We start from the raw sequence: 14,071 nt of genomic DNA, 5'->3' as shown, positions 1-14,071 counted from the left end.
CGCGGCTCAGCTGGCTGGAGTGTTTACACACATCTTCAACCTTTCCCTCTCTCTGTCTGTAGTCCCAGCCTGTTTTAAAACGGCCACCATCGTCCCTGTACCCAAATCCTCCACCATCTCATCACTGAACAACTGGCGACCTGTAGCCCTGACCCCCATCATGAGCAAATGCTTTGAGAGGCTGGTCAGGGACTTCATCTGCTCTGCACTACCCGACTCACTGGACCCTCTACAATTTGCATACCGCCACAACAGGTCCACTGATGATGCCATAGCCCTGACACTACATACTGCCCTCTCACACATGGGGAAGAGAGACACGTATGTGAGGATGCTGTTTGTAGATTACAGCTTAGCATTCAATACCATCGTTCCCTTGAAATTGGACAGGAAACTGCAGGATCTAGGACTGAGCAGCTCCCTCTGCAGCTGGATCCTTAGCTTCCTGTCTGACAGACGCCAGGTGGTCAGACTGGGCAGCATCACCTCATCCCCCATCACACTGAACACTGGTGCTCCACAGGGGTGTGTACTGAGCCCTCTCCTGTACTCACTCTACACCTACGACTGCACAGCCACTAACAACTCCGACATCATTGTGAAGTTTGCGGACGACACAACAGTGGTGGGTCTTGTCACGAAAGGTGATGAGACGGCTTACAGGGAGGAGGTCAGCGCCCTGACCCACTGGTGTCAAGACAACCATCTCACACTCAACGTCGCAAAGACAAAGGAGTTGATAGTGGACTTCCGGAGGTGCAGAGAAGTACACACCCCCATCACCATCAACGGTGCTGCTGTGCAGAGAGTGAGCAGCTTCCGTTTCCTAGGTGTACATCAGGCTGAGGATCTCACATGGTCAGTTCATATGTGAGTTCATATGTGCAGCAGCGCCTCTTCTTTCTCATCAGACTGAAGAGATCTGGCGTGAGTCCCCGCAGGACCTTCTACCGCTGTGCCATTGAGAGCATCCTCGCTGGATGCATCACCACCTGGTATGGCAACAGCACCACTTACAACCGCAAAGCTCTTCAGAGAGTGGTGAGGTGTTCTGAACGGATAATTGGAGGTGAGCTTCCCTCCCTCCAGGACATCTACAAGAAGTGGTGCCTGAGGAAAGGGGGGAGGATCATCAAGGACTCCAGTCACCCCAGCCATAAACTGTTCAGACTACTTCCATCAGGCAGTAGGTTCTGCAGCATCCGGTCCCGAAACAGCAGACTGAGAGACAGCTTCTTCCATCAGGCCATCAGACTGCTGAACACTTCATAGAACTTGGACACTTATGCACTCCATATTGTACATATATGCAATTCACATATGTGCATACATTATTATATTTGTATTGGGGTGCAACAATACACAAAATTCACGGTTCGATATTTTTTCGATACAAAAAAAATGTTCATGCCTTTTTAATTTGTCATTTATTAAAATTATATATATTTTAACTCAAAAGTACAGTTTTTAAATTTAATGTTGCTGAAACAACAAAGTGATAAAATAATAAATCTATCTGATTGAGGAATCACTCATCTTTGGAAAAGAGAGTTTATTACAGAGAAATGGCTCTTTCCAAAATAAAAGCTATACTATACGCTTCTTCTGGGCTATATTCTCAGCAGCATATTAAACATATCAGGTCCCCATAAGGAGAATCCTGTGCTAACGGCTGTCTAAATGACTCGGGTAAAGTTTGTAGCATGCGTGCTTGTTGTTTTTGTCTGCTTCCACTTGTCTTTGCACGAGGATGATGTCGGAGTAAATGTGCAGTCATATTCGTTGTGTTCCCACTAGTGCTGTCAGCGTTAATCTGAAATGACGTTAACGCCACAACACGACAAATCTCCGTTAACGAGCTACCGCGGATCGCCCCGTGCGTGGGGCTGGACGGCCAACATGTTAACGAGCTAACTGCGCTAATGCTGTAGTTCCCACCCATGTAATTGAGCATTGCGTGGCACATCCGACATACTGTTTTACTTTTGTCCATGACGCGCTTACCATCAGGGTCATACGTCACATGAAGACCAAAATAGTTCCAAAGGCCAGATCTGAATGAGGGTGGGGGAGGTTCAATTTGCCATGTTGCCACGAGCTTAGCTTCTGTCTTGCTAGCTTGCGCTGCGCTCGGTGGATCTGCGCTCGACAGTGCAGCCTAGGCGGAGTAGTCGAACGCAGATCCACTGAGCTCTCAACACAGACAGCATCGTCAGAAGAAAAATTGATAAAATAAATTTAAAATTTTGTATTGTTCGATACATATGCCTACCGAACCGAAAGCACTGTATCGAACGGTTCAATATCGATACGAGTATTGTTGCACCCCTAATTTGTGCATATATTTCTTATTATAATTCTCATACTCCTGTTTTTATATTTGGCTTGTTTATTATTTTTCTTGTATTTTGCACACCACTGTTGCTTGTGAAGCTTGCACACAAGAATCTCACTCACATTTGCTGTATCAGTAATGTGATGTGACAATAAAAGTGATTTGATTTGAGTTGTGTCCCCAACCTAGATGCAGCGGCCATGGCACAGCTCACCAAGTTACAAAATCGTGAAGTGCATGACCAGCTGACACGACACAAAGATTGTGTTGTGAGACACATGATGCGAGGTCAAAATTAGCGTGCAACACGTCGAGCATAAACAGCATAACTTAGCTATACAGCATGTACCTGACACCAGTACCTGCACTGCTATGTTCAAATCCACATCACAGTTATACTAATTCTCAGGTTTACAATATATTTGCTAAAACTTATGTACGCTACATCCCTTTCAGCAACAACCTGTATATATTCACATATTAGGTGAAATAAAGGTCTGATGCTGTGTCAGACTTAAAGTCACAAACAATGGACAGTGACACTGAAGTCAGGTTCAGCACAGATTTCTCCGTATCTGTCATTACTGACAGAGCGCCAGATCTCATTGATATCTACATAAATTATTTACTGCAAGTTTAAACATATTTTATACAAACTAAGGCTAACAGATGTGCATCTACACAAATTAAAGATATAGACAGCAGCATTATTACTCACCTGGAATATCTCCAAATCGGTCTCTGATAACACGCTCTGAAAGGCAAATAATAAACATTTTTTCCCCACAGTGGATCATTAAGTTAAAGTTAATGTAGTCACTTTCAATCACAAGGTCTTATATAACAAATAATAAGCAAAAATTAATAACAAAAATTATAAAAATCATCTGGTCTGTGTACATAACCAGAAGTTCAGATAACAAACCACCACAACATATTACACCACAATATTTATTCAGTACAAGCTAAACAAAAGTGTAGCAGGAATTTAGTGGGTAAGTCACAGCCAGGTGTTGCTAATGAAGTGCACTTAATAAGCGATGGTCAGCATATTCTAAAAGCAGACATTTTGGCAGTTTGCTGGTCTGAAGCATTCAGGTGTGCTAACACAATGCTAAAGAGGAAAGACATCAGAAACAACCTTAAGTGTGCAATTTAAATGAACTAAAAAGCACGGGCATAAAAATGCCCTTAAAAGAAAATGCCCGCAGAGCTTAGGACAAACCACAAGACTTGTGGAACGATGTCTATTGAACAGACAAGACCAAAGTGGTGATGTTTGTCCATAACACACAGCACCACATTTGGCAAAAACTAAACTTGGTAGTAAACGATTATTTTGATAGTCGACTAGTCAGCGATTATTTTTGCGATTAGTCGACTAATCAGATCATCATCCATTGGATGTAAAACTACAGCTTATTGCACCAGCAGCATCTGCTCTTATATAACTATCGTTAGCTTACAGCTTTAAGTGTTTAAGGTCTGTGCTAACTAAAAATAAAGACAAGATGATAGTTGATGTTTATTCAGCTGTGTAAAAACTAACTTTAATCTCAGCCAAACCGATTTACTCAGGAAAAACTAAAATACTAAAAAAAAAAGCCAAACAATAACATTTTTAAGTTATCTAAGTGACTCATATATCATGTTTAACCTGAGTAGCAAAAGACGGCGGTGGGTTTGAAAACGATTTGCCGGGAGTCCGGTGTTCTCACGGCTCTAGTGACCTTGCCCCCGGCTAGCTCTCGAGCTAGTGGGTAACAGACGTCTCCGAAAACGTCGGAGCGCTTTTGAAAATATGTGGTGTCTTGATAAACTGAGCAGATATTTGAGGTTTACACAGCGACATTCTCGCCTGGAAATATGTTAAACATTTATTTTGTGACCCAGAAAGAATAATATTAAATTATTAAAGAGTAATATTAAAACTAACTAGCTGCCGCCATTGTTGGAAACTGAGCAGGACCCATCCTTCAAATCTTGGGAAATGAAGGACGCATTTGTCGGAGTCTTTGAATTTGGACAGTCTTCGTCGTGTCGCTGTAACGTAATCGGCCTACAAATGTGGGCTCAGGAGGATGCGGTTCCTGAATTTGGACATAGGTACGATACCAGACACAGCTTCTTCTTCTTCGGGGTTTAACGGCAGCTGGCATCCTTGTACATGCAGTGCTGCCATCTTCTGTTTCAGTCCGTTATTACACTCTTAAATTCTACTTATTCCTGCGTCTTTTGTGATCTTACAAAGCTTCAAACGACGCGTCGACTATTAAATTAGTCGTCGACGTAATCTTGACTAGTCGACTAATCGTGGCAGCCCTAGTGGACTTTATATGAAATTCACATGTAATCTAAACCTATATGCAAATTTTAATTCGTAAAAATATTTTTATTTAAATATTAAGCCAATGAAATACTTATTTATCAGTTTCTAATGTGTCTTAATAACAGACTTATCAATATCATGCTACGTAGTACAGAACCTTGCAGTCAATGAGTCGACCATGAACACTTCTGATACAAGTGTTATAAAGCCAAATGTGAAGCCATGTGTCTGGCTTGGACCAAACTGAGTCATCAACAGGACAATGATCCCAAGCACAGCAGCAAATCTACAACAGAATGACTGACAAAGAAAAGAATCAAGATGCAATGGCCCAATCAAAGTCCAGACCAGGAAGATGTGTGTATGCAAACACCTGCAAACTTAAATGTACTAAAGCAGGGGTGTCCAAACTACGGCAGTTGGCCCGTGGTCAATTTTTAATTGGCCTGCAAGAAATTTTATAAATAGAATCGAATATGGCCGCCCCTTCAACTTTTGCTTGAGTATATTGCACTTCTTAATTTTAACGCCAGGGGGAGCTGCTGTTGATCAAGGCAGTTGCTCCACCAAAAAGGACATCACAGAAGAAATTTACCCCCAAGTTACTAAACATGGCAGAACCAAAGAAGCGAAAAGTAGAAAGTGAGTGCAGAAAATTTCAGACACGATGGGAGAGTGAATATTTCTTCAAAGAACTCAAGGGGAAGCGTGTCTGTTTGATCTGCACTGAAACTGTGGCAGTTATGAAAGAGGATAATGTACGACGTCATTATGAAACCAAACATCAGGCCTGTGCATCCTACACTGGTGCTGAGCAAGAGCAGAAATTAAAGCAAATGGTAGCTCTCCTACAGGGTCAGAAACAGTATTTTTTTTTCGTGCTCAAAAGGTCAAGGAAAAGGCTCCGATAGCCAGCTGTGAGGTCGCCCAACTCATCGCGAGACATGGCAAGCCTTTTTCAGATGGAGACCTCATAAAACACGCCTCGTTAAGTCACAGAAATAATGTGCCTGGAAAAAGTGCAGGACTTCAACAACGTCAGCATGTCCAGAAGACTCGTCAGCCAACATTAAACTGCAACTGTCTGATAAAGCTGTGCTTTTGATTTTTACTCCATCGCATGCGATGAGAGCACCGATGCCACAGACACCGCACAGCTGCTAATTTTTTTGCGGGGAGTGGACGAGAGCAAGAGCGCTATAAAAATATATTCCACAGTACCCGTGTGCTAATAAGCATGCATGTGCACATGCTTCAAATATCAATAATGCGCATGAGTTCTGTCACTACCCTGCTTTTGTGCACCACTTTCTTATATGTGTTTTTCTTGTGAACACACACCGTAACCACCGCTGTGCACAGCGCACGTGCAAAGTCAGCTGATCTCATGTAGGGGTGGGCGATATAAACGATATACGATAGAAACGATATAAATTTGGCCAACGACAGAGATTTTGACTATATTGCTCTATCGTGATAGCACATGTTGATGATGTCATCAAGCTGCGCCTGTTTTGGTCGAAAGCATCGCAGCGGCTAAAACCATTATCATCTGCAAATTATGCTGGGCGACAGTCACAGCAAAGAGATGAAGCACTTTTGAAATATGGGGAAAGCCAAAAACTGCGCTTCCTCCACTTCCGTAACATTGATTCATTAATGTTGAATTCTCTCGCAGCTGCTCTGTTCTCATGTTGTTGCAGTATATCAATGACTAACCTCGTATTGTGGATGAATTATCTCAGTTGTTCTCCTGACTGAAGTTTGGCCCGTGTATAGCATCCTGCTATGCGATTGCATTTGTCCCTAACCACCAGAATCCGTCACGTTAACTTTCATCGAGTGGAAAAAAGTTGGCGTTCATCCTCCAGCTTCACTGTGCTAATGTTATGCTAACATAGCTGTGTCGCTAGCAATGACGTAGCACAATATTATATACCAGGTAGTCCAACTTCAGTAACCCTACAAACGCCACTGCTGTTTAGTTTCCTGTCTTCATTTATGTTGGAAGTGATAGCAGAGCTGTACGTTTGAATTAGTTTCAAAAATCTCTCAGTCAGAACATGGTATGTCATGTTTAGGTGGAAACTAGCGAGCTAACTTCCTGTTAACTTGTAACTTCGTTGAATTTAATAAATCTGTTTTCATGGATGCCTGGATGTTAAACTTAATTGTTACACCTGGTAAAGCAGCAACGCTGATCATTTTATTAAAGATGAAAGAATTTAGACAGTTTTTCAACTCTCAGTGTTCGTTTGACTTTGGGACCTGAAGCGGACGGAGTTTTGGACCCACATTACTCCGCGAAGCTCCTCACTACGGCAGCCGTAATGCTCTGACAATTCATCAAGCAGTGCAGCCCTAGGGTGTAGTTAGTTTTCTACATACAGTTTCTGCATTTTGGCTTAATTTTTAAGAAACAAATACTGAGATGGTGTAATATGTCCTGTGTTTTATGTTCATCTGGGGTTGTATATACCTCCTAAGGATCTGGCAATTTTGTCAAGTCCTAAAAACCTTATAACTGAAAGAGGATGCACTTTCTTTTCAATACATTTGATCCACTGTGAAAAAATACACATTTATCTTTGATTTCCAAAATGTGTCCTTAACAACACATCAGGAGAAATCTGTTTGCTGAACCTCCAACACACTGCCCAAAACTTCTACTTTTACAGAGGTGTTCACACTTGCTGATGAACATTGGATAAATTTATAATGAACCGCATAATATGCCCTGTGTTTTTGTTCAGGTTGAATATACCCGCTATGAAGCTGAAAATTTTTTATGTCCTGATATGTAAAACGCAGAATAGTGTTTAAGGAGTGAATTTGTATTTTCTTTTGCCACATGACTGTACAACTGAGTGAAGAAAACAACATCAACATTTAAAGAATAATTTAAAAATATGAGTTCTCAGAGAAGGGTTTTTCAGGATGCTTCAAAACTAAAATACTCACCAACAACAAGTTTAATGCTGAATGGTTGTTCTGGCTGCAGACGTGGAAAATCACAGGTGTAGACTCCACTGTCAGACGGCTTAGTGTTTCTGATGATGATGGAGGCGTTACCAAACTCCAGCTCTAGTGGAAAATGTGAGACCCGTCCTCTGAAGTGTTCGTCTTGACCTGGATAGCCGTTATTGTAATGAGTGCCAGCATCGTACATGAACACCTCTTGCTTTTGTGGACTTGCTTTCCTCCAGTCAAACAGCTCCTTTGCAATACTCTCCTTGGAGCTGAGTGAGCAGAGAAGGATGGCGTCACTTCCTTCTGATACAACCACTTTGGCTCCTGAACCTGAAGGACAAAACATACTTTAATCATGATGGGAAACAGAGGTGAATAGTGAGCAATGGTTGCTGCAGATGACCGCACACATGCAGACACACACACAGACACACCCAATACACAATGGTAACTTTTCTCCCTGGTGTGAAATAGTAACAAGTGTACTCTTCCCAATATCCCAAATATTGTATTCTATAGTATGTTATTCCATTCTTTTCTTCTTCTTTTTTTTGTTTTTCCTTTTCACTACTCTTAACTTGTACTTTCTGCCGTGACCAAAACATTTCCCATATGTAGGCCTAACAAAGGTTTATCTTATCTTAATGCTTTTCCATTGCTCTGAAACACCAGATTACATGTACAGTGGCTTGCAAAAGTATTCCGCCCCCTTGAACTTTTCCACATTTTGTCACATTACAGCCACAAACATGAATCAACTTTATTGGAATTCCACGTGAAAGACCAACACAAAGTGGTGTACACATGAGAAGTGGAACGAAAATCATACATGATCCCAAACATTTTTTTTTTTTTTTTTACAAATAAATAACTGAAACGTGGGGTGTGCGTCATTATTCAGCCCCCTGAGTCAATACTTTGTAGAACCACCTTTTGCTGCAATTACAGGTGCCAGTCTTTTAGGGTATTCCCGGTGATAATCAAGGTACAGCAGTCACGAACATAGCGATTTCCCGCGAGTTGTGTTTCCAAGACATTCGTATAGGGCTCGGTAGAGGTTCCTTGTGTGGTCGTCTTCTTAGCCTTAGCATAACGGCGGACCTGCGGCCCCGCCTTTGCTTCCTCTCCTTCCCCCGTCTGCGTCGCCTCCTAGACCCGACAACAATCCACGGAGAGCCCGGTTGTGGCGCTATGTAATCTGCGATGTTATGCGTGCGATGGAAGACACTCGAAACAGATGGTTGGTGCTGTCTATAAGGTCCTGGTGGGTGTAGCGAATGTTTGCAGTACTGACAGTGCACAAACAAATAAGAAAGATGCAAGATGTACGAGCCAAATAAATATATAAAGCACTGAGATGGAGAGCAGTGGGCCGCTGCAACAGTGTGCGCCACCATTTTAAACCTTAGTTATGTTGTAACCTAAGTAAGAAGGATTAGTAAGGACTCCCCTCTTTAAAATATTTCGTAGCCAGTTTAGAAGCTACACACACAGTATGTACGTGAATGAGATGAAGATTTTTGGTTCAGTAAAACACAAAAACTGATTGCATGCTACAAGCTAAGTAGCATTACAGGCTAACTACTAACGTCTACCTGTACTCTAAAAATAAGCATTAGCATTCTTACCGGGTTCACTTCCAGCTGATGCATAGGCAATCAGAAGGCTGAGATACAACCAAAGAACCTCTGTTGAAGAAAACATGTTTAGCATTTTCTGTATCTATAGAAAAAGGGTAAACACCAATGCTACAGAAGGTAACCTCTGTCTTAGTTTTCAGGCTAAATACAAGCCGTCGATTTTTTCGGAAGCGGAAGGGGGCGTAGGGGCAGAAGCGACAAGCTAACAGTAAACTGCAAACGTCAAATAGCTTTCTGAAACATTATATAAACCGTGTAATTAAAACACATATTAAAATGCATTTTCTTCCTCACAACTCAGTATAAGATGTGATAAAATAAGACAAGATAGCTTTTTGTCATTATACAAGATTGTACAACAAAATAATGGTGCACTGTCCGGATACGGCCCCATGCCTAATAATATAATACAACAAACGAATACAAATACACACAAGGTTAATAATAAGAAAGTGGAATTGATAAATATTGTACATAATAGAAAATCTAAAATAAATTATTAAAAGTAATAAGTAAAAAGTAATAAATATTCACATTAAAAACACATCCTTGTATTTGAGTCCAGTGTGGTCATAGCTGGTGGGTAAAAGTTGTTTAGGAATCATTTGGTGTTTTTTTATGGATCTGAATCTCTTACCAGATGTCAAGAGTAAAAAAAGCATGTCCTAAAAACTCCCTGAAAGCCTTCAGCTAATCCAAAATGCTGCAGCAAGAGTCCTGACAGGGACTAGAAAGAGAGAGCAGATTTCTCCTGTTTGGGCTTCCTTTTAAATCCAGAATCGAATTCAAAATCCTGCTCCTCACATACAAGGTCTTAAATAATCACGCAACATGTTATCTACATGACCTTAATAAGACTTGGTTTCTTTCACTAGCAGCTATCACCCTAACCCTAATAAACCTCCTTACCGGTATGTTGTCCACATTATAGTCGATAATCTCCAATCACAGCTTCGATCTTTAATCCATTTTATGTCCAAACCTTTAAATAAATTTCTTTCACTCTCACCTGTCACATTACAAACTTCGAACTGCGTTTTTCCTGCAGACCGCTGCCTGTAGTTTGAATTTGAATTTCATTCTTCTTCTTCTAAATGTTATTGGAAGTTGGCAACTGAATGGTGCGTTACCGCCATCAACTGGTGTGGAGTGTGGACAGGAACCTCACTCCTTCTTCTGTATAGGGTTTACTGGCGGTTGGCAAACAGCAAAATGGTACATTACCGCCACCAACTGGTGTGGAGTGTGAACCGAAATGACAAAAAAAAAAAAATTCAAATTCTCCCGAACAAATGGGTCTGCCTTAAAAACCAAAATACAGCCCGATAACTTTCACTTAGAGAGGTCGTGCAAAACAAATCAATCAAGTCCAACTTCACTTCCATATCGTCCAGCTTTTTGATCAGTTGTCTCCTTTCAATATCATACCTCTGACAATTAGCATCACAGCTGTCCTGTGCCAGAAGTTCTGTTGACCCACTGAAAGAGGCTTCATTTAAGAAACACCAGGAACACTGAAGCTCATCGCATTGATCAAGCAGGACTCATGATCTTCACCAGCAGCTCCCTCACAGGGAAATCTTCAGCACTCCTCCGTAGGCCCGCCCCAGAAGATGGATAAACCCAGCATTTCATGAATACTGTGATGGAGACCTTTGATTTGTGTAATGTTATAAATACTTGGATACTCCCCAGAGGCTCCAGACTTTTACATAAAGATATTATATTCAGTCCTGTAGAAAGTTATATATTTAAAAATATATGATCCTCTTTGGTTACTCTGGTATGAATAACTCTGCATCACTTTATGGTAAATAACACACTATGTGCAAAAAACTGTGAAAGAATTCCAGATGACAAGTTTGTAGTTCAACATACAAGTAACGACCTTTGACCTTCATCAGGTTTTATTTAATTGTGTTAGAGAAACTCAAACGTGCTCTTCATGCAGCTGAGTACATCAAGTGTTTAAAACGGAAGCTGTGCAGGTCTGAGATCAGCAGCTTTGTGAAACACCAAACTGAGGTCCTGTTAATGCTGATATACAGTGACACAGTTACAGGGGTGATTAATCCTTTTGTTTTTTTTTTTGTGTTTAACTTTATCAATAAAGCTGCAGCTTTCACTGCAGCACATGTGGTACTTTAACCTTTGTACTGTTTTCATCAGTTCATTTTGCAGTTAACATGTGAACATGTTGGATGATCTGTCTTCTGTCACTGGGTGGTACTGAGGTCTGAATCTGAGGGCAGCTCCTGTAATCACAAAGAGAACAGAACCATCAAACTCAAATATAAATTTTATCCCTCAAAATTGAAATAAAGCCGATTCTTCTGTCCTCACACACTCAGGATCTGAAGTTGTTCTCTTACATTTTTTTTCAGTATTACAGTACACTACAGTACGTTAATCCATAGTTCCTGATTAATGAGGAGCTACAAGGTACAAGCTTTTTTAAAAAAAAAAAAAGTTACTGTCTTTATAGATGTGGCAAGAGACTGAAAACATGCTGTTGTTTGCACATATTTAATAATCAGCTCTGCACAGGAGCTGATGCAGGGTGCAGCCTGTTGCTTTTACAGTATAATACTTGTAATAAAAGTACAGTAACAGTAATTAGTGAGTAGCCCGGAGCGTTTCTCTTGATTTCTTTAGTAAATTCATTCACCTGCACGGGTTAGCTAAACAAACCCTGACAGCCGAGTGCTCATCTTAGCTAGCTAGGTCTCAGGACCGAGCTAAGGACGGTAGTTACGGATTAGCTTACAAACACGTTTAACTTACCGAAAAAGTGCAGCGGGGCCTCGGGTCCTTCTGTCGGGTAGTCCAGTTTACTGAAGAACACCTCAGGCTGTCAGGTTAAAACACTCGGTCGTGTTTTCGTAGCGTAAACGCTGGCCCTCCTCTCAGAGCCTACGCTATGCTACGCTCTGCTATTCCCGAACAGAGATACGCAAGTTTCTCCGTGACTGCAGCTGCCAGTCAAAGCTGTTATGATGACGTTTCACCCCAATTTAACATCACCGCGGTAGGAATTAGAATCAAACTTATGGAAGAGGAGACCCCTTGAACATCAATCAGCGTGATGAGAACTATTGAAAACAAAAGAAAGAATCTTTGGAAAAAAATTATCTGAGGAGAATAAATTTATCTTAGTCTGACCCCAGTCCCATCCGCTAACATGGAGGAGGCGACCTATACTCCTATACTGCAGCCAGACACCAGGGGGCGATAGAGACGTTTTGGCTTCACTTTTGGGGAGCTGCCGTGTAGTCCATGTTTTATACAGTCATTGGTTCTATTGTTTCCTGTTCCCTACTGCAGTCACACTCCCCTGTACAATGTTTACCTATTAAAAACAATGTGCTATTTAAACCAGTGTGTCCGAATTTCAGTCGAGATATAATCGTCTCCTCTCTCCTGTTTCGGCATGTACTTCTCATTTCCCCCACTTTCCTTTGGATTTTATAAAACCATCGCCCTTTCTCTTCCTCCCATTGCTTCTGCCACCTTTCCTTCATTTTGTATTGTAACGTTCACAAGAACCTTCCTCCACACCACCCTCCCTACTTCCTGCAGCACAACCAAACATGAATCTTAAAGGAACAACAACAGTGGCAAAGATAACCAACATGTACAATAACACTTAACCATCGTTACACTGCCCCCCCAGCAATAATTTCCTCGTCCCCGAGGGAACGACACAGTCTCTGAGGCGGGGTGGTAGCCTACGTTCCCTCCTTGACCTCCTGAGCCCCTGAGGTGGGCGCGGAGCGTCGGGGCTTTGGGGTGAAGAGTCCGAGGGAGGGGAACGCAGCCCCGGTCGGGGGCCCCTCTGAGCAGGGTCATGGACGCTCTGTACACGTCCCTCTGGAAAGGAGGGGAGGGACTGCCCTCTGTAGGGGGCCATCCGGTCTCTGTGCAGCGCTACTATCCTCCCCCTAGGAGGCAACTGCACCCTGTAAACAACCTCCCCCACTCGCTCTAGGACGCTGCAAGGCCCCACCCAGCTGCTATCCAGTTTAGGACACCGTCCCTTCTTTCTCTTTGGGCTGTAGACCCACACCAGCTCCCCAGCACGGAAGTGCCTCCCCTTAGTGGTGATGTCATAATTCCTCTTTTGGCGCAGGCCTGCCTTCGCCAGCTGCTCCCGGGCGTAGGAATGTGCAGAATCCAGCCGGTCCTGCAGCTTCCTTGCGTAGTCCCGGCCTGGTGGTGCTTCTGGCGCGTCCGGGGGCTTCCCAAAAGCCAACTCTGCAGGAGTTCTCAGCTCTCTCCCTAACATGAGCAGGGCAGGCGTACATTGGGTGGAGTCTTGCACTGCCGACCTGTAGGCCATGAGGATAAGGGGAAGATGGTAGTCCCAGTCCCGTTGGTGTTCTGAGGTAAGGATGGCTAGCTGCTGGGCCAGCGTCCTGTTAAACCTTTCCACCAGTCCATCGCTTTGGGGGTGAAGTGGGGTGGTGCGGGTCTTCTTAATCCCAAGGCGTTCACACATGGCAGCAAATACCTTGGACTCAAAGTTACGCCCCTGGTCACTGTGGAGGGTCTCTGCTGTTCCAAAGCGGCTGAACATCCCCTCCACTAATACATCAGCGACAGTCTCAGCCTCCTGATCTGGGATGGCGTATGCTTCCGGCCACTTGGTAAAATAGTCCATGGCCACAAGAACATAGCGGTTTCCTCTGTCTGTGCGAGGAAATGGGCCCATGACGTCCACAGCTACTCGCTCCATTGGAGCCCCTGCTGGTTGCTGCTGAAGCTGAGCCCGGGACTGGTCCTGTGGCCCTTTGTGTG

General features: G+C 42.8%; 1 protein-coding gene across 1 annotated transcript in view; it reads right to left on the bottom strand.

The window, feature by feature from the left end:
- The window catches only part of LOC147331607 (butyrophilin-like protein 2), a 90,397-nt gene that overhangs the window by 15,639 nt on the left and 60,687 nt on the right, over positions 1 to 14,071 (bottom strand). Inside the window, exon 8 of the mRNA XM_086294028.1 lies at positions 7,626 to 7,955. Coding sequence (XP_086150154.1) covers positions 7,626 to 7,955 — 330 coding nt within the window. The remainder of the gene's footprint in view (positions 1 to 7,625; positions 7,956 to 14,071) is intronic.

The sequence above is a fragment of the Aulonocara sp. 'chitande type north' Nkhata Bay genome, linkage group LG5, assembly GCF_057382095.1.
Source record: "Aulonocara sp. 'chitande type north' Nkhata Bay isolate Kocher_YH1m ecotype deep benthic linkage group LG5, A_spYH_male_GT1.1, whole genome shotgun sequence".
Lineage (NCBI taxonomy): Eukaryota > Metazoa > Chordata > Actinopteri > Cichliformes > Cichlidae > Aulonocara > Aulonocara sp. 'chitande type north' Nkhata Bay.
The sequence above is the reverse complement of the archived record's forward strand: the minus strand, read 5'-3'. Positions and strand labels throughout refer to the sequence as shown.